The 20,987-nt window shown below is 41.0% G+C and overlaps 1 protein-coding gene across 1 annotated transcript in view; it reads right to left on the bottom strand.

Annotated features, from left to right (window-relative positions):
- The window catches only part of UNC79 (unc-79 homolog, NALCN channel complex subunit), a 770,017-nt gene that overhangs the window by 480,190 nt on the left and 268,840 nt on the right, over positions 1 to 20,987 (bottom strand). Inside the window, exons 23-24 of the mRNA XM_069208227.1 lie at positions 7,315 to 7,472; positions 3,607 to 3,788 (exon numbers count right to left, since the gene is read on the bottom strand). Of these exons, the coding sequence (XP_069064328.1) occupies positions 3,607 to 3,788; positions 7,315 to 7,472 (340 nt within the window). The remainder of the gene's footprint in view (positions 1 to 3,606; positions 3,789 to 7,314; positions 7,473 to 20,987) is intronic.

Raw genomic sequence — 20,987 nt, 5'->3', positions numbered from 1 at the left:
TCTCTGAAGAGACTCTTCTTTTCCTTGTCAGACATAGTTGAAAAATAGCTGACAAATCCAAATAAATGAGTTTCTCTGAGAGAAAAATTGCTGAATAGAGGTGTGAAGACAGAGCAGAGCTCTGAGGAGATTCCCTAGCACGACGTGCGGTAGAAAATTTGAGGTGCTAGAGCTTCTCTCAGGAGGTTCTGAAGGGTGCTGTCGTCTGATTGGTGGAGGATCAGGTTTGGTCCTTTTCACAAAATGACTCTGATATACTATGAAATTGAAGAGGCCTAGGGCCTTTTTCTCTTCAATATGTTTTAACATTACTTGTGAAAATTGTACCGGGAATCCCATCTCGACGACGGGGAATGATTCAAGCATGTGAATCTATGAAAGTTCCAATACTGGAGTAAAATTAAATACATACAAGTAGCCCATAAAACTTTGCAAGTCTCACTCACATATACACAAAATAAACTATCTGAAATACATACAACACACAAATCAAATTTATGCCAGCTAAGAATGTATCCTAAAATGGTCTAGAGTAAATCCTAACCAAACCGGAAAGTTACATTTAAATAGTTATCTAAACCAAACTCTCAAGCATAAAATCACATGTCTTAATCAAAGCACAAAAACAGAGAAACAACAAATAATGATTCAGCTGTTCAGAGAGACAAACAACATTTCGCTACACCATCTAGAGATACACACTGTTCTGCCACTGCCTAGTAAACTTTACTAGGCCCACAAATCTGAGACTTGCATGATATAGAGCACAACAAAAAAGGAAGATATTAATCTAACCTTACTGAATGCAATGAAAACTTTGAAAATTGAATGGAAAATCAAAAACAGTTAATTTGAAAATCAAAAATTAGTTCTTTAGGGGCCAAACAAAGTGATGCACTGAAGGAGAAATGAAAGTACTGCCTTCTAACTTCGGTGAGATTAACATGATGGCACAGAATAACAGTGTGCAAAAATAGAAAAGTAAAAGATATGAAGCAAATATTCTAAGATGCATAATAAACCCATCTCTGGTGATTTATGAAAAACATTAGCAGAATCCCATTCTAAAAACAAGCACTTGCAAAACCAATAGGAGTGGTGTTGGCCACCAGACTTCTGGCAATTCTTGTTTTGGTTTGTCATAGTGTTTGGAAAGCTTTGCTGGGGAATATATTGGGCCTTCATCAGTCTAAAAAAAATCATTTGCTATAGGCAAAAAAGTGTTGGGCTAAAATAAAGCAGGCATTAACTTAGTACTCCCTGGCATTGAAGGGAACTACTTTGTGTGTGGATATGTTTCTTGCGAAAGGGCAGCATGCCATAACTCATTGTGAAGTTAGCCAATGGCTGAAGTGGGCTGATACATTGCCCTTTAATGCATGCTGGAGTGCGTGCAAGAAAAATGTGAATGACACCAACCACAGACTAATAGACGATGTCTGGCTGAAATACCTATGAGTAACTATGTTATACATATAATTTTAGTAAAATTAGAAAGTCGTGACTAACACAGACCCAAAAAGGTCAATCAGTCTGGCATTGGCTGTTAGCCTCTTGCCTTTGAGAAAGAAGACAAGAAAAAGGGACGAGGCGAAGGCAAGCTTGCCTTTCAGAAAGAAGGAAAGAAGACAAGAAAAAAGGATAGAAAGAAGGATGAAAAGTGTAAGTAAAAGAAAGGAAGAGGGAACAGGAGAGAAAGAAGATGTGAAGAGAAAAGGAAAGAAAAGGAAAGAAAGAAGTTAAGTGAAAGTAAGAAAGGAGGAAAGTGAAAGTAAAATGGAAGGAAATAGAAATAAAAAGAGAGCAGGAAAGAGAAAGAACAAATGAAAGAGATGGAAAGAGAGAAGGAAAGAAAAAAAGGAACAGGAAAGACAAAGAAAGTGAAAAGGAAAGAGAAGAAAGAATGAGAAAGAAAAAAGAAAGAAAAATAAGGCAGAAAAGATATTAGGAAAGAGGGAGAGAAAGCAAAAGGTAAAAAAGAGGATAACAATGTAAAGCAGGTTCAAATGGACACAATCTGATCTGATATGCTGTGAAATAGCAGCAGTCAGAAAAGGAAAAAGCTCCATAAGAAACAAGAATTTTTGTTTTAAAGCGCCAGTAAAGGCTGGCTTTACTAATCCACTCAACTATCCACATAAAAGAATACAGATCTGTTATTTGGAGCAGGCATACATACCCTCTGCACTACTTTATGTCGAGTCAAAACTGCCCCTAGACAAGACTCTGATCGCTCTCTAGCAAGGACATTCATCTCAAGAGTTCACTTGAAATTTTACTGCTGTGTGAAAGCTGGAGGCACAAGGAACTCTGCTGTAGCTGCTATTAAATTTTAATATATTGCTAAACACAGCGCCCTCCTGACGTCAGTGCCCGCCTCCAGGTCAGCGCTCAGTGCGGCCACAAGGTTGCATCACCCTAAAGCTGACACTGCATGCAGTCACTCAAAATGAGGTTAACCATTAGCTTAAGCAGCCTGACTAATTGCCCAATGCTGCATGCTATAGTGGGCGAAAACAAATATGAATTATATAACAGACCCATAGCGGAAGAGAGGAGGCTGCAAGCCCAACGTTTGATTACACCTCTCGCTGCGGAGACAAATTTCCACGGGCTTGTAGTACCATCTACTGGCCTTTAGCTTGAATTGCAAATTGAGAACAGTGGATGATATCAATGCACAGTAACTAAGGGCCTGATTTATGAAAGAAAGGCTAGTGCCGCCTTTCCGTCATTTTTTGACGCAAAAGCGGTGCAAACTTACAAAATCAATTATATTTTGTAAGTTTGCGCCGGTTTTGCGTCGAAAAATGACGGAAAGCGGTGCAAATTTACAAAATCAATTATATGTTGAAAGTTTTGCGTCGAAAAATGACGGAAAGCGGTGCAAACTTACAAAATCAATTATATGTTGAAAGTTTGCACCGCTTTTGCGTCGAAAAATGACGAAAAGGCGGCACTAACCTTTCATAAATCAGGCCCTAAATACAAAAGGGGGGTTGTGATATATTTTATTTGTTATTGTAAAATGATTACTATCATTCCTTTTAAACGTCATATAAAGCACTCTAACATATAAAACAGTCATCTAAAGCCCTTTCACTGTCTCCAGGAAGATTTAACACATGGGCGGACCCACCCCGATATCTTGAGGCAAGGAAATACACCACCTCCCTGCTTGCCTGGCTAGGGAGCCTCCCTATTTGAGACGCATGCAATCACATTCTATTTATTACCTTGGTAATACCAGCAACTACACACACAGCTTTTAACACGGGCTTTCTATTTTGCTTACATTTCTTTACTTAATGCTTACAGCCGCCAGTAATTAAAGAAGTTTGAAATAAGTGAAAACTGAAAATAATATATGAAAAAAAATCCCGAGAGGCACTGGGAGCAGAACTGCACAGTGACTTCAGTACATTTAAAAACACACAGCAATGCTGAGCAATCCTTGGACCGGACCTGTGTCTTTATGTAACTAGCAATCCCAGACACAATCGATTTCCTTTATATGAGGCCCAACCTTAGACATGTTTCTGCTTTTTGCCACAACAATCCCACACCTCAAAACCCTTCACTTGCACCAGTATTCTATGCACTCACCTGCAAAGCCGGCCTTTTGATGGTGTCCAGCAAAAGTCCAGCTCTTGTGGCCACCGCCGGATTTACGTCTTCCACCGCAGTCAAAAAACAACAGAAGGCATGAGCCAGCGAATACTTCAGCAAATGATTCTTGGTGACAGAGTGGATGTCAAGGAAACGGCACAGGACAGCTACTTTCTCCACTATAATTCAAGAGAATAAAACAAGTTATGATGTCGCATACACACAGGGTTATTTGGTCCTATGAGCCCCAACAGGATATGACTATAGGAACTAATCAGGTGACAACTCAGGTGGAAAGGACTGAGAGACAATCTCCAGAACTGGAAGTATTGGCATATCGGTGGTATTTAGTACCATATTATCTACTACATCGGTGTGCTATTTTGCATAATTTGTTTTTGCAGCAGTGGGTGTTAATTTTGAGGCAGGAAAAAAAATAATGTTTGCATTTGATAAATTTAGACAAAATACATTGATTTTCACTTTTCTATTTACTACAGCATAGTAAAGCTGAACGTTGGCGCACTTTTGCAATGTGGAACTTGTGGCAAAAAATGGCACAGAGCTATTTAGATTATTTTATATATTTTGTTTGTTTGGATGGACGCTATTTTGCACCATCAAAATTGAGAGTTCGTGTTTCTCCGTTTCAGACGATTTGAGAAAAGCCGTTTTCTACTGCAAAACAGTGTTAGATCCCACAAAAATGGGCGAAGTTGCACACCTTTACGAAATGTATGATGGTGCAAAATAGCACCACAATTCATATGGGACAGCACCAATCAGGGGACTGCCTCCAAAAAGCCAGTACCAGTCATCTGAGGCACGAGATTGCCTGGAATCATCTACGCTGCCTGTCAGTCTGTCCCTTTTCTCAAGAAGGGTTCTTAATGGATACAGGAGCAAATCTCGCTGCCACACACTAAGGTCCCGATTCCAAGTGTCCTTGTAAATTGCGATCCCTGCATAAAGACACATCTGCATAGGCATCACACTCTCGAGGAAAAAGGGCAGATATTTGCAGACAAGCAGATTAATTTAATTGTATACAACCCTCTAGCTGTGGAACATTGAGGGTTTAATGTACACCAGGGTTGATCTAGTAATAGGAGGTGGAAAGTCTGTGTGAAAGGATTATTTGGAGACTTTTAAAGAAAAGAAGAGATGATGGACAGAATGCTGAACAATGTCAAACGTTCACCCCCAGTAACATATCTGAGCTTGAATCCATTGTTTTCTTTTGCTTGCCACATAATTCCAGGTTGGAACCAGCCACATGCAAATCAGCCTTGGACCTGCTCCCCATGGGAACAGTCCAGCCTGAACTACCAGCCCAGTCCCACCATGGACCAGAAACAAGCATCCTGGAACAGGTTTCGGGATATCACCCCACACCAGCCAGGCTATCTTGAATCCAGTGGCATTGCGAGCACAGGACCCACGTCTGGGCATACCCTTCCAGCTTAGGCTGACAAATGCAAAAATGACAGATTTTGGACGGAATGCTGAACAATGTCAAAAATTCATCCCTAGTCACAAATCTGGGCCTAAATCAATCTTTTATTGCTAACCACACGTCTCCAGTTTGTACTCAGCCATATGCAAATTAGTCTTGACCCTGCTCTTCATGGGAACTTCAGTCTTCTAACGGCAGCCAATGTACAGCTGAGGCTTGTTATTAGGGCATCACAGCTTAGTGGCACCTTGTATGTTTGCTGTTCTCTAGGAGACAATATAGTGAATCATGTGATGTCATAGTAGGTTATACAACCCATGAAGATATCATCAAATTAAGGGAACCTTCAATATTAGTTATGGTTGATGAAATAAGATTGAGTAAGAAGACGTGTTTTTCTTTTCAATAAGTCGCTGTTTTGAGGTACTAGCAGACCTCTTGCCAACAAAGAACCATTGCTCCAGTCCTTAGCTTTTTATTTATAACTTATTTTCTTCAGGTGCGGTGCTTCCATTGGATCAAGTGAAGTAAACTACAACTACATCTCCCAAAATACATGAGTTTGTTAACTAAAAACCAAGGGCCGGAGCACATATCCTCTGTGGAATGGAGTCACAACGTACCAATGTTTATTTTTAAAGGCTCAAGTATAAACTTTGCAGCGGAAGCCTATTTATGGGCATTGCCAATATATGTTGATAATTCAGACTACAGTTTGTAGTGGCCAGAAAAAACAAGGTAGTAAAATGAAATGAAGGCATGATACCAGCAAAAAAAACACAAGGCAACACAAGGGATGAAGTAAAGAGATTCTCAACGTAGGAGAGGCCTGGGAGTAGGACTGCAGTAACCTCTCTGCATGTGTGGGGGGGAACCCATTGAAGACAGGTCTTAGAAGGCATCAGAGGCACTGTTGGTGACAATATCTGATGCTCCTGGGCAACAAGCCAATCACCACAAGACATTGCTCTAGTCATTTAGCAAAACACAACATTGGATATTATCTGTAACATCCGTTTTAATTTATAAATGAAAACATCATGTAAATGCCTACACCAGCACTTCTTTCGCTGGCAATGATTTATCTACCAATGGTGAATTATCAGCCAATAGAAGAGCTATATGGGTTAAAGAGCTGCCCAGATAGCAGCGCTGGACAGAGGGTAACATGAAATGGTTAGAGTTAAAGACTCATCCACCAACAGCACAGCACCAGGTACAGAGAATAACTTGAAATCAAAAGCACCGTATTTAATCACCAATCAGTCACAGAGTCTAATCTGAAATGGAAAAGGATAGGGAGCGACTAAGCTGCAATTCAGGTGCAGAGAACAATAGGAAATAGAAAGAAGTATTCATCTAACAATCAGGGACCGTGAATGACTAGAAATGGAATGGTGCCAGGAGTTCAAGTGTCTTTTCTGGAGTTTAGTCGACAGCATATCTCTGTCACAAACGTGGTGGATGTCCCTTCACTGTATTACAAGGGCTTTACAATCTGATGGCACTTGTATTACGGCAGGCGGGATAGCTATCGCATTTTGTCAGAGTATCCCATCCAACAAACTGTAGGAAAAGCACTCGGTCACTAGAAAAGAAGAGGCAAGATCCTGAATTGGAAGATTGAGATGGGGACTAAGCCACCATTTGGATACAGAAAATTATCTGAAATGGAAGGAGTCAGGTACTCATTTACTACTAATGAACAGGTAATAGCCAGAATCCCATTATTCAATTACAGAGGGTAGCCTGAAATAAACTAGATATTAGAGCACCAGTCAGGTGCAGTGTAAAGGGGAGCTGCAGACATGCATGAGTCATCAGTTACATTTTATATACTAATCTCGGGGACTGGAATAAATGTAATGTAATACAAGGGTCTTAATGTTTTCTAGGGTGCACCAGAAAGTTCACCTCAATACGAGTGAGGACTATTCAAACCAAGCAACACTTCAGAAGTAGGACATGATAAAAACTTGAATTGCAATTGTAGCCTAAATACTAATAAAACTGCTGCATACTAACAGTTATTAATATTATTATTACTACTACTACTTCTACTACTGTCACTCCTCTTCCTTCTACTACTACTAATGCTAATACTAATAATAATATTAATAATAGTGATAATAAAAATAATATACATTGCTACATAGGCCTGAATACATTTACTTAAGGATTCAGTAGCTTAGAAATAGTTTGTTCACTTTTTGCGACATCTAAGAAATATTCCTCATCAATAACATTACCTGCTTCAAATCTCATTTTCCAATCTTTGCTGTTGAAGTTGGTGTTAATGATGGTCCAGAAGATATCCGCACCGTATGGCAAGGAGAGGGCATGAAGCAGGAGTGGCACACCCAGTGACGACAGCTGTGAGAAGTCCGACTTCAGAACTTTCCACAAACTGCAAACCAATAAGATTAAATAGGCTTAGGGGACACCACACAAACGGAATGCACACTTAACTGGATGTCAGACAGTGTGTGAAATTTCCCTGTTAATAATAACATTGCATTGCTGAAAGGAGGCATATGCTGTTAAACATGCAGGGAGAACTGAAGGACAAGTTACTTACCTTCAGTAATGCCTTATCCAGTCTGACACCTGGGGAGAATTCAAAGGCAAGAAATCTCTCTCAGATGAGGGAATCAACTGACAAGCCAGAGGAAGTATGTGGCATGGGAGTTACTGGACAAAACTAGCGATGAGCAACAAAGCATATGCTCACATATTTATTTATTTTTTCCTAACATTGAAGTCCTTAAATTGATGTTGTGTTCAAGGTTGAGCCTGGCCTATTGAAGAAAAATACATGCATAAGTCTGTTTTAGTTTCTTTATGTATAAAGCATTTGTGGTGCTTGGCTAAATCACATATACAATATGCAGATACATGAAATTGATACAAGTCCAAGCTGAGTATGAGCCAATCAACTGCATTTTGTATGACATGAAGAAAAGCCCCAAGGTCATACGTTGTCTTTAAAAACAATCTATAGGCAATGAGTAGGATGTATAAAATATACCAATAATGAGATATTTATAACAAAGAATACACTGTGTTCTGAACATCATCATTTATGAAGTCCTAAGGAGGGTTCCTAATTCTGAATAAAGAGCCGAAACTTGACCTATATTTGCATATGTGATTTAATAATTAAATAAATTAGCAGATTGGGTTAATAGAAACTGCTCTCTATATGTTGCTTTTTGTATATATGATACTAGCCAGTAAAAATGCGTTGTCTATGTATAAAAACAGTGTTTATATATGTTACTTGGAAATATTGTGATGGATAATGCACCACCTTAGTTTTTTCTAAATGTATCAACAAACTGTGGACTGCTACATAATGTCACATGAAGCATTAATGATAAAATCTCATAGTTGTCAAAATTACGCAAATCAATCCGTCAAAATGGAAGATCCTTATTTTAGTCAGTTAATACACAGGAGCCATTATGTTGAATCTTCAAAATTGTTTGTTCTTCACACATAGGTTTTCAGCTCAGCCAATGCAGATTTTATCAGAGATATATATATTCATTTACCTTTCTTAGACTTCTTCCTACAACAAGTATAATATCCAACATAAACTGGGGATGCCGCAAACCTACTGTGGTATACCACAGAGCAGTATATAACTAAGGGCCTGATTTAGATATCGGCAGAGGAGTTACTCTGTCAAAACAGTGACGGGTATCCAGTCCGCCAATATTTAAATTCCATTATATCCAATGGGATTTAGACATTGGTGGCGGGATAGCCATCACTATTGTGATGGAGCAACACCTCCTCCAGCATCTAAATCAGGCCCTAAGTATTTTAAAAATTACAACTTTAACATTACTTACACTATTCACACATACCACCAGAAATGACCATTTACACGCAATTATATATATTCCTGACACATTGCATCTAATCCGTTCACACCCTTTCACACTATGGGGGTCATTCCGACCCTGGCGGTAAATACCGCCAGGGCCGGGGACCGCGGGAGCACCGCCAACAGGCTGGCGGTGCTCCCTTGGGCATTCTGACCGCGGCGGTTCGGCCGCGGTCAGAACAGGAAAACCGGCGGTCTCCCGCCGGTTTTCCGCTGCCCTGGGAATCCCCCATGGCGGCGCAGCTTGCTGCGCCGCCATGGGGGATTCCGACCCCCTCACCGCCATCCTGTTCCTGGTGGTTCCGCCCGCCAGGAACAGGATGGCGGTGAGGGGTGTCGTGGGGCCCCTGGGGGCCCCTGCAGTGCCCATGCCAATGGCATGGGCACTGCAGGGGCCCCCGTAAGAGGGCCCCACTTTGTATTTCAGTGTCTGCATTGCAGACACTGAAATACGCGACGGGTGCCACTGCACCCGTCGCACATCCTCCACTCCGCCGGCTCCATTCGGAGCCGGCATCCTCATGGAGGGCTGTTTCCCACTGTGCTGGCGGGCGGCCTTTTGGCGGTCGCCCGCCAGCCCAGTGGGAAACCCAGAATGACCGCCGCGGTCTTTTGACCGCGGTACGGTCTTCTGGCGGTTCCCTCCAGGCGGGCGGCTCCCGCCGCCCGCCGGGGTCAGAATGACCCCCTATGTCTATTTAAATTATCACACTCCACTATACGTCACTCCACTCTACACCTCTACACTCTATGCCACTCCATTCTACTCTAAGCAACTCAAATATACACTATTTCAGTGTACACAACTACATTCAATGCCACTCAACTATATGCTATTTGACTCTATCCCACTCCCCTCTACCCCACTCCTCAGGATGGCATTCCACTGTAAAATATTCCATTGTATGGTACTCCACTGTACTCCACTCCACTGTACGCTATTCCAACCTATGTCACTTTGTGTATGCCACTCCACTGTATCCCACTCAAATCTTTGCTATTCCACTGTACTGTATGTCCCTACACTCTACTTCACTTCACTCTATGCAACTGCACTCTGTGCTACTCCACTCTAGGCTATTAAACTCCACCACACTCCTTTCTACTCCACTTCACTTTCCACAACTTCACTGTACACCACTACACTCTACTACACTCATCTGTACGCCATTCCAATTTACACCACTAGACTGTACACCAATCCACTCCAAACAACTCTACTCTACTGTACCCCACTCCACTGTATGCTACTCCAATGTACCACACTAAACTTCACTGTATGCTACAGTCCTCTATGACACTCTACTGTACGCCATTCCAATCTACGTCACTCTAGTGTACATCACTCCTCTGTATGCCACTTCATTGCATGGTATTTCAGAGTGTGCTAGTCTACTGTATGCTATTCTCTGTATGCCAATCCATTCCCCTGTACGCCACCCCAGTGTACACTATTCCACTCTATACCTCTATATTCTACCTCTCTCTCCACTCTATGCCACTCCACTCCACTCTATGCTACTCCACTGAAAGCCCCTACACTTTACGTCATTCCACTCTATAACAATCCACTGTATACTAATCAACTGTACGCCATTCCAGTCTACAATACTCAACTATACACTACTCCACTCTACACCAATCTTCTCTATGCTATTTCACTGTATGCAACTCCACTCCAAGCAGCTCCACTCTATGCTATTTCACGATACTGTATGCCATTCCAGCATATGCCACTACTGTGTACACAAGTCGTCTGCACACTACTCCTCTCTACTGCAGTGCACTGTATGACACTCCAATCTATGCTAGTCTACTGTGTGCCATGCTGTTCTATGGGACTCCAATATACACAATTCCACTCTATTGAACTCCCCAAGATGCTTGTTGTTGTACCCTCCTCCACTGTATACTATTTCACTCTATTCAACTCTTCTGTGTGCCAAGGTAGCCAATGACACTCCACTGTAACCAACTCCACCATAAGATACTACACTGTACACCACTCTAGCGCAGGCCACTCCATTGTATTCTACTCCATTGGACGCCACTGTACTCCTTGCTATGCCACTACACTATACTCCACTCTACAACAACTTCACACACTCTACAATCCAGCATAGTGCTCCACTGTATGATACTCCACTCCATAATACAGCGATGCGGTCTGCATGAGCTTGAGGGGAATTGTGTTCCCCTAATATGACACTTTAGTCCACTCCATGCTACACCACTCTGCTTGATTACACTGAGTGAAGGTTTAGCCTAGTGTACATCATTCCAATGTAGACCACTCAACTTCTCAACACTCTACTTAATTGGATAAAACAGCCCTCTACAACACTCAACTAAACTTTATGGCTCTGTACAGCACCGTACTACACTGTACTCCCCTACACTGCACTGTACACTCTACTCTACTCTATGCCATTCTACAACACTCTATTCAACTCTATGCCACTCAATGACACAACACTACAGTCAATGATACTCCACTGCACAACACTCAACTGTACAGTACAACGTGACACCTCTCTGTACAACATGCCACTACACTCTACAGTACTCCATTTCACTACACAACACATCAATCCACTATGCATCACCTTACTCCACTATATGCAGCACCACAGTCAATGATACTCCACTGCACAACACTCAACTGTACACCACTCTAGCGCAGGCCACTCCATTGTATGATACTCCATTGGACGCCACTCCATTTTACACTATTCCACTATAATGCCACTCCACTGTATGCTGCTCCACTCAATGACACCTTTTGCTACTACATTGTACAACACTATATGCCACTCAACTGTACCACACTCTAGTCCACTCATCCTCACTCCACTGTACAACACTGTACTCCTTGCTATGCCACTACACTGTACTCCACTCTACAACAATTTCACACACTCTACAACACAGCATAGTGCTCCACTGAATGATACTCCACTCCATAATACTTTGCTACACTCTATGCTATGCCACTACAGTGTACTACACTTCACTGCACTGTACTGTTTGAGACACCACTCCACTATTCCAATCAATCAATCAATCAGGACTTGTAAAGCGCAGCTAATCACCCAAAGGGTCTCAAGGCGCTGAATGAAGGCATGCTGCTCAGTCAAAGAGCCAGGTCTTGAGGTCCTTTCTGAACTGCTTCAGTGATGCGGTCTGCCTGAGCTTGAGGGGAAGTGTGTTCCCCTAATATGACACTTTAGTCCACTCCATGCTACACCACTCTGCTCGATTACACTGAGTGAAGGTTTAGCCTAGTGTACATCATTCCAATGTAGACCACTCGACTTCTCAACACTCTACTTAATTGGATGAAACAGCCCTCTACAACACTCGACTAAACTTTATGGCTCTGTACAGCACCGTACTACACTGTACTCCCCTACACTGCACTGTACACTCTACTCTACTCTATGCCGTTCTACAACACTCTATTCAACTCTATGCCACTCAATGACACAACACTGCAGTCAATGATACTCCACTGCACAACACTCAACTGTACAGTACGTGACACCTCACTGTACAACATGCCACTACACTCTACAGTACTCCATTTCACTACACAACACATCAATCCACTATGCATCACCTTACTCCACTATATGCAGCACCACTCCACTCTACTTCCCTGTATTCCACTCCACCACACTAGACTCTATAACACTACACTGTACAACACTGTCCTTTGCTATAGTTTACGACACCGCATTTAAGAATACTCAATTAAGTGACAATCAACACTGTTATTTGAAACATATTTTTATTGAAAAATAAAAACATTTAAATTGTAATGTAAAAAACAAAGGTTAAAGCTAAGTTATTGTTAGGAAAGAAAATAAGTTACTCACCTGTCACTATAGTTCTCCAGTATAGGAATCTTTCCAATTCCCCTGGCAGCCTCCCTGACTTTCCCTTTCCACTTACTATACATGGGTCCTTTTCCTTTTTTTCTTCTTTTTCTTCTTTCTTCAAGTCTTATTTCTTCTTGGTTGTCCATTTTGTCTTCTTCTGTGGTGGTTGTCTTCCCAGCATGCCTTTTTCCTTTTCTACTTGTTTTTTTTCTCATTCATTTCTATGTGGCTTTTCCCCCATCCAAGATGGTGTCATACGTTCTTCCTGTTTTGTCACTTCCTGTTTCATGGTATATAAGCACTGCAATTCCATCCTTCCATTGCAAACACTTCCATCTTGGTGGTGCTCCTCGCTCCTGTTTCCAGTTTTCTTCTCGCTCCTGGTTATTTTTCCCTGTGGATTTGACTTCTATTTTTGTCTTTTTTCATTGTTTTTTACTCTTTTGTTTAGGAGTTCCCATGATAGAGTGTTTTTTCCCATTACTTGGGTTTTTCCTTTGGGACTCCTTCCGGAGTACGGTCTGCCTTGGCACATTTTCTACTCAGCAGCACCGTGGCTACTAGAAGGGGTCGCCCTTATCTTGGCCAGTCTAGAACCAGTAAGAAACCGTGCGTCCTTCCAAGTACTGCAGCCTACAGTAGTAAGAGACATGCAGACCGTGACAACACTGCACCCTGTCCTTGGGGCTACCTAGGGCCTACCTTAGAGATGCCTTACATGTATGAAAAGGGAAGGTTTAGGCCTTGCAAGTAGGTGCACTTGCCAAGTCGAATTGCAGTTTAAAACTGCACACACAGACACTGCAGTGGCAGGTCTGAGCCATGTTTACAGGGCTACTCATGTGGGTGGCACAACTAGTGCTAAAGGCCCACTAGTAGCATTTGATTTATAGGCCCTGGGCACCTCTAGTGCACTGTGCTAGGGACTTACTAGTAAATCAAATATGCCAATTATGGAAAGCCAATTATACATACATTTTACATAGGAGCACTTGCACTTAAGCACTGGATAGCAGTGGTAACGTGCCCAGAGCATCAAAAACAGAGTCCAGCACACATCAGCAACCAGGGAAACAGAGGCAAAATGTTAGGGGAGACCACGCCAAGGATGCCAAGTCTAACATGCTGTTTTGTCATGAACGAGATTTTTGTGTTCTTTCTGTCCTGACCCAGGTAAATGGAGGTGTAAATCGCCAAGTAGTATATTTTTCTGCTACTTTGGATCCAGTCATTAGCTCAATGTGGAAGTATTGTGATGGGACATTCTTTAACTGTTTTGGTCCTCACTCAGTGGAAGTTTTGCTCACTAAACAAAAACTCAATCCCTAACAAATGCCAGGCTGACAAAGTATGAATTGCTAATTTTAGGTTCTTCAAATGTTATTTGGAAAAAGGTGTGCAGTGCTTAACCCAACAACCTTGCTCCCAGTAGGAAATGTTGAAAATGAAAAATTGAAAGAAGTTGGACATGACTGTCTGTAGGTTACTGAATTGTGCACCAAACCCAGACCTGATATTCAAGATACTCTGCTAGATGAAAGCGATCAAATTGTTTTCGTTGATGGTTCCTGTAAAAGAGATAATGTGCAAACATTGAAATCTGGATATGCTGTGTGCACAATTTCTGGTATACTCGAAGCTTCATGGCTTCAAAGTGTATTTTCTGCAGAAGTGGCTAAATTGGTGGCTCTTACTAGAGCATGCTGTATTTGTGCACAGCTTAAAGTTACAATTTTTATCGAAAGCCAGTATGGATTTGGAGTAGTCCGTGATTTTGGTCAGCTATGGTCAAAGAGAGGTTTCATGACCTCTTCTGGCTCACCAATTAGAAATGGTGATAGAATTAAAGATTTGTTACAAGCCCTACAAATACCTGAGATGATTGCTGTGGTTAAATGCAGTGCACACCAGAAATCAAATGATTTTGTTTCAATGGGAAATGCTTATGCGGATCAAGTCGCAAAACTTTGCGCATTGAACTGCATATCTTTTAATAGGGAAATGGAAGAACTAAAATATGATACAGTAAATGCAAATTACATGTTAACAGCAATTGCGACATGGGATGAAATTAGAAATGTGCAGGAAAAGGCTACTGAAGATGAAAGAAAGACCTGGATACAATTAAAATGTGTTCAAAGGAATGCGGATGGCTAATGGGTCACAAATCAAGGGCAGGTGGTTTTGCAAAACTGTCAACTGACTATACCATGGTCAAGCACACATTGGCAGAGATGCAATGATTTGAACATTTAAGCAATCCTGGATCAATCCAAAGTTTAGACCGGTTGCTGAAGCAGTTTGTCACAGATTGGTTACATGTCAACAAATGAATGTGGGAAAAAGAACAGTTGTAAATTTGAGTCACACTGGAAAAGCAGGAGGTCCATTTAACAGAACGCAGATGGATTTGATTGAGATGCCTGTGTGTGGTGGTCTGAGATACATGTTGGTGATTGTCTGTATTGTTAGTCACTGGATTGAAGCCTACCCTACACGGAGAAATGATAGTCTCACAGTAGCAAAGCTTTTACTTAGGGAGTTGATACCTCGCTTTGGGTTCCCGGCCTCTTTAGAATCAGATAAAGGAAGTCACTTCAATAACAAAGTGATAAAATTACTATGTTCAGTCTTAAACATTGAACAGACTTTGCAATGTAGCTATTGACCTGAACCATCTGGATTATTAGAGCAAATGAATGGTACTCTGAAGGCACGACTTGCAAAAATGTGTGCATCTACGAATCTGAAATGGCCAGATGCATTGCCTTTGGTTTTGATAAGCATTAGAAACACACCCAATAGAAAGACTGGACTATTTCCTCATGAGATCCTCATGGGCAGAGTAATGAGATTGCCAGCTGTTCCTGCAAATGCTCTTGTAAATATAACAGATGATATGGTGCTGGATTACTGCAAGAGTATGGCTGATGTGGTTAACTCTTTCTCTCACCAGGTGGAAGTTACAAGCGTGCAGCCATCCCAAGACCAGTGTCATAGTCTGGGATCTGGTGATTGGGTGGTGGGTAAGATGTACGTGATGGAACCTAGGTGGAAGGGCCCGTTCCAGGTTGTACTGGTTATGACAACTGCTGTGAAGTGCGCTGGAATTCCAAACTGGATTCACCCCAGCCACACTCGAAAAGTGCCCTAGCCACTGGAAGGTGAAGAAGAGTTTTTGAGAGTACCAATAACTATTACACAGTCTCAAGGAGCAAGAAGAGAGACGGGAAACAGAAATAGAGACAGTGCAAACTGGTGAAGATCCAGGTACTCCTCTAAGAGACAAGATTAACATGCCTCTTAGAGATGAACTAGAGGTACCTGAAGTTGCTCAATCATCAGCAATTGTAGCAGGAGAGTTAAGTCAGGGGAGAACTCTCCCAGAAGCAGACGATTGGGAAGATCAGTTGAAACAGATCACGTTTCCTGAAGCAGCTGAGGAGGGTGTTCAGTTGAATCAAAGTAAAGTAGATTTGACTCCTCCTGAATTATCTCATGGTGCAGGTACATCAAGTCAAGGTCAAAATCCTGCCGAATCAAAAAGAGTTGTAAGTCCAGTTTTGCAAATGACACTGTCAAAGAAAACTGTGAAAGAAGACAAGTGGCCTAAATTGCAGACAAGTGAGAGGGTTTGAGATATATTGTCGACCCATAAATGAAGAGCTAGACACAACAACAAGAGCAGATACAGATGAAGATCTGAGTGAAGAAGAAATAAGAGCAAATCGTAGATCAAAGAGAAAAAGAGTTGCAAGTCAAAGATACTCAGGTCCTGAATGGGCATGTTTGATTACCGATGAGTGGCAACATGAATTTTTGTCCTTTTGTTTTGATCGTAAATGTCCAGATCAATATTTTGGAACCTGAAATTACTTTCAAACTGAAATTTGAATCTACATTGCCAGCTGAACAAGAGAGACATTACATGCTACAATTGATAATCACTGTCCAATAGACTATGTTCTACTGTACTGAAAGAGACTTTGAAAACTGATTTTTGAAAAGTTGCTAAACCGATTTTTGACAAAAGTTCTGGGGAAAAGTCTGAAAACTGTAAATAACTGCAAAATAAGATTGAAAATTATTTTTGTTGTTGATTTTTTTTTTGGCTGCATAGTCAAATATTTTCTTTATCTTCCACTTTCTGCTTCTTTGTAGGTCATAGATAGCAATCATAATCGAGTTAAAAAGAATAGGTGTTGCAAGTGTCTGTGTATTGCTTTGGGAGCTGTATGTATTCTAGTATGTTTGGTGTTGATAGTGAGTATGAATGTTCATCATACACCTGAAAATAGTTACATTAGTTCTTTAGAGACTATTACACTTTCAAAGTTCTAAAGGTTTAACAGGGATGAGAAATATTTACACTTAGACAACTCACAATGAGATCTTTCTTCCAATGTTTTCTATCACTGCATGAAAATGTTAAGACAATGAATGTGAGAGAATGTTATGTTTGTACGCAGATTCCTTTATCAGTAGAAGAAGGAGTTGCTTCCCATATCTTGTCATTAACATATGGAATTAGTTGTAGGATTTTACTAACAATTATTTATAACCAAGAGTACATACAATATTTTTATTCTAACCTAGATGTTACATTTTCTTTTGTTCCGATTAACCAGCATTTGAGTAACATAGCTAAAGAGAAGAATATAGATATAGTTTAAGGTTTCTTTGAGTCTACACTAACATTTGGCACAGCTTACGCTCACAGAAATAACACTTGCTTTCACCAGTAGAAAAATATTCTCTAGATCAAACTGATGACAGGAGAAAGGCATTGAAGGAGAAAACAGAGAAAGGGTTAGTGAAAAGGACATTTAAAAATGATGATGCATTTAGTGAAACTAAAACCCAAAGGAAGCTAGTTCTAAACTTTAAATATGTATGGAAAATGTGTATTTATAGACCTCAATCCAGAGCTGATACTATTTTTTTGGAAACAAGTGGGTCCAGACATGTATTTATTTTTAAGACTACATGGAACTTTATGTTAAATGGACAGGAACCTGTTATTACCGGGGTATATTACATCCGTGGAAGGAATGCTTATTATCGTCTCCCAAGGGGATGGTAGGGGACTTGTCATTTCGGAGTTGTATTCCCGAACATTTAACAGTTTGACAATATAGATGACACACATAACTCGAATGAATTGCAGAAACAAAGATCGAAAAGAGAAACTTATTCTGAAATAACTGCAGATATATTTGGAGCAATTATTCCTTCTGTAGGAGTTGCTCTGAATGCTCTGAAAATTAGAAAGTTATCTACTATTGTGGATAAATTGGTAACTGATTGCTCTGGAGCTGTAATTTTAATGGATACTGAAATGGCTGCAGTCAGATCAATGGTTCTTCAGAATAGACTTACTTTAGACATCCTTTTAGCAAAGAAGGGAGGAGTCTGCTGGATGCTGAAATTGAAACATTGTTGTACTTATATTCCAGACAATAGTAAAGGAATTAGAAATTTTATTAAGAACCTGACGGATTAAAATTCAGATTTAAAAGATCTGGAAGAGCTAGCGGTTTGGGAAAATGTTGGCAAAAGTGTTACAAAAGTGAAGAAATGGATGGGTAATCGTGGAAAGGGTATTGTGGGAAAAACAAATTGAAATCAATATTAATTGTGGTTGTATGTGTTATCTGTACGACCAGAGTTTACAAATTGTACATACTGATTAAAAGACAAAAGATGAAAAATTAACAGAGGAAACTAGAGAAAATGAGAAGCAGATATTTTCATGATTCGAGACAAACTGAAAACTGGGGAAAACCGAGAAACATAATGTAGACGGACTAAACTTTGAACTGACATTAATATAAATATTAATAAGTATATTTTGTGACTACACATATAGTCATCAGAGGAGAGGTTGCTGGAGCGTAAACATCATCAATAAAAGTGCCCTACTAAAATGAAATGAAATAACATGTTTAAAATGTGTAATGCTGAAAAGAGTGTTTTAGAAAAATGTGCGCGAGCACTCTGGTGGCAGCCATAAATCTAGTTTGACATAATAATAATAAAATAACTGTCTAAAAAAATATATTTAGTGGGTGCATAATGAAATTTACTAAAGAATTCATGGTTTGAAAATTATAAAATGTTTACCTCTGTATAATTTAGCATTCATTTTAAAAAGGCCCCATGTTAGAAATGCAGCTGAAATGTTTTTCTAAGCATCCTTTGACATGTTCTTTGCTGGCAGTAGGAAGGTTACGTTCTTATGTTTCAACATTTGTCTGGTATACAGAAGATAACATGTACTCGGGGGAACAAAAGTGTACTGAGTTTATGAATAGGGTTGTGTCTAATTTGCAACATTTGTATTTTGCTGCGGAAACTGGTGACTGCATGGAGAAAGAATTGAGTAATGGTGAACACAGAAAATGACTAGGCTACAACAGAGAACATGGAGTGAGTTCAATTGGCTTTTGACTCAACCACCATATAGACTGACCAATAGAGTTTTAGCTAGTCGCTTTCTAGGAGTTTAATATAACAGAATTAGGTGAGGTAAGGGGCAGTTCCTCGCTGATCTTTGCTGGGTTCAGATGTGCATTTATTATTGCTAGTGTAATAATGTGCTGTGCTTTAGCTTTGTGCCACTGACAGTTCAGATGCATTAAGGTCAAACATTGCTGAACTGTTTTGTATATTGTCACTGACCAATGAAGATGACTAGAAGGTGCTCCACTGATGAAGACATTGCTGCCTGCTGATCCATTTAGGAGAGGTATAACCAAATTGTGCATTTGTCTTTCTTGTTGATTTTTTATGTTCTTTCCTTGGAAAACCAACCTCTATTCTTGGTTAGTGCCATAGTCAGAGGTTTTCCAAATTAATTTTTGGAATTTTAACAATTAATCTGCAATAACTAAATGTATTATGTATCAATCATTTATTTGCTATTGTTGTTATTCTGTATGGTGGTTCTTGAATGCTTAATGATAAATATTCTGTCTAGACTGAGATTCTTCCAAAAGTTTGGTCAGCCTGTATTATTCATGGACTTTTATCATTTGGTCTTACATTTGGTTTACGTGACCTTAGCATAGGTAACACTTCCAGGGTGCCTGGGGCGAGCTGGTCTCGTCCTGGCACATGGTTCCTGTGTGCCTGGGACAAGACCAGCTCGTCCTGCACCCAGCCCACAGGGGGAGTGTTAGTACTCCCCCCTATGGGTCTCCCACCTACCCCCCCAGGGCAAAGATGACAGGGGAATCGCTTCCCCTTCCATGCCTGAACCCCACCCCCCCAGTGACGTCTGATGATGGCAGCGAGCAAAGCACGCGCTGACCTCATCAGAGATCGCCCTTCGATCGCACAGGAAGCATGCTTCCAGCGCAATCCCAGGAGAGTAATGCAGAAGCATTTCTCTTCCGATCGGGAGGTGGGACGGGAGAGGCATGAAAGGAAAGGAAAGACGTTTCCTTTCCTTTCATGTCTCTCTCAGCATTTCTGCTGCCCGATCACATGCCCACTAGACACCAGGGATTTCTTTTTATATATTTCAATAAGGGGAGAGGCCCCTTAGACAAGGGTCGCTCCCTAGGGGACCATATTATTTTTAGGCCATTTCTGCCCACCTCTGGAGGCAGATCGCCTAATATAATTAGGCCGATCTGCCACTAGGGTGGGCAGAAAACCCCTAGACACTAGGGACATTTTTTTGTTGTTTATTTTTTTTTATATGTGGGGAGCGACCCCTTAGGCAAGGGTCGCCCCCCGGGGGCCAAATTATTTTTAGGCCACCCCCTAGACACAAGGAATATATATTTTTTTGTTTATTTAATTTTTTAATATGTGGGGAGTGACCCCTTAGGCAAGGGTCGCTCCCCGGGGGGCCAAATTATTCTTAGGCCATTTCTGCCCCCCCTGGGGGCAGATTGGCCTAATATAATAAGGCTGATCTGCCCCCAGGGGGGACAGAAACCACTAGACACCAGTGATTTTTTTTTTATACTTACGCATAAGGGGAGCGGTACCTTGGGTAAAGGCCACTCCTCAGGGGGGCAAAATATTTGTAGGCCATTTCTGCCCCCCTGGGGGCAGATCGGCCTATTACAATTAGGCCGATCTGCCTCCGGGGGGGGCAGAAACCTCTAGACACCAGGGATATATATATTTTTTATTT

The sequence above is a fragment of the Pleurodeles waltl genome, chromosome 9 (genome assembly GCF_031143425.1).
Source record: "Pleurodeles waltl isolate 20211129_DDA chromosome 9, aPleWal1.hap1.20221129, whole genome shotgun sequence".
NCBI lineage: Eukaryota > Metazoa > Chordata > Amphibia > Caudata > Salamandridae > Pleurodeles > Pleurodeles waltl.
The sequence above is the reverse complement of the archived record's forward strand: the minus strand, read 5'-3'. Positions and strand labels throughout refer to the sequence as shown.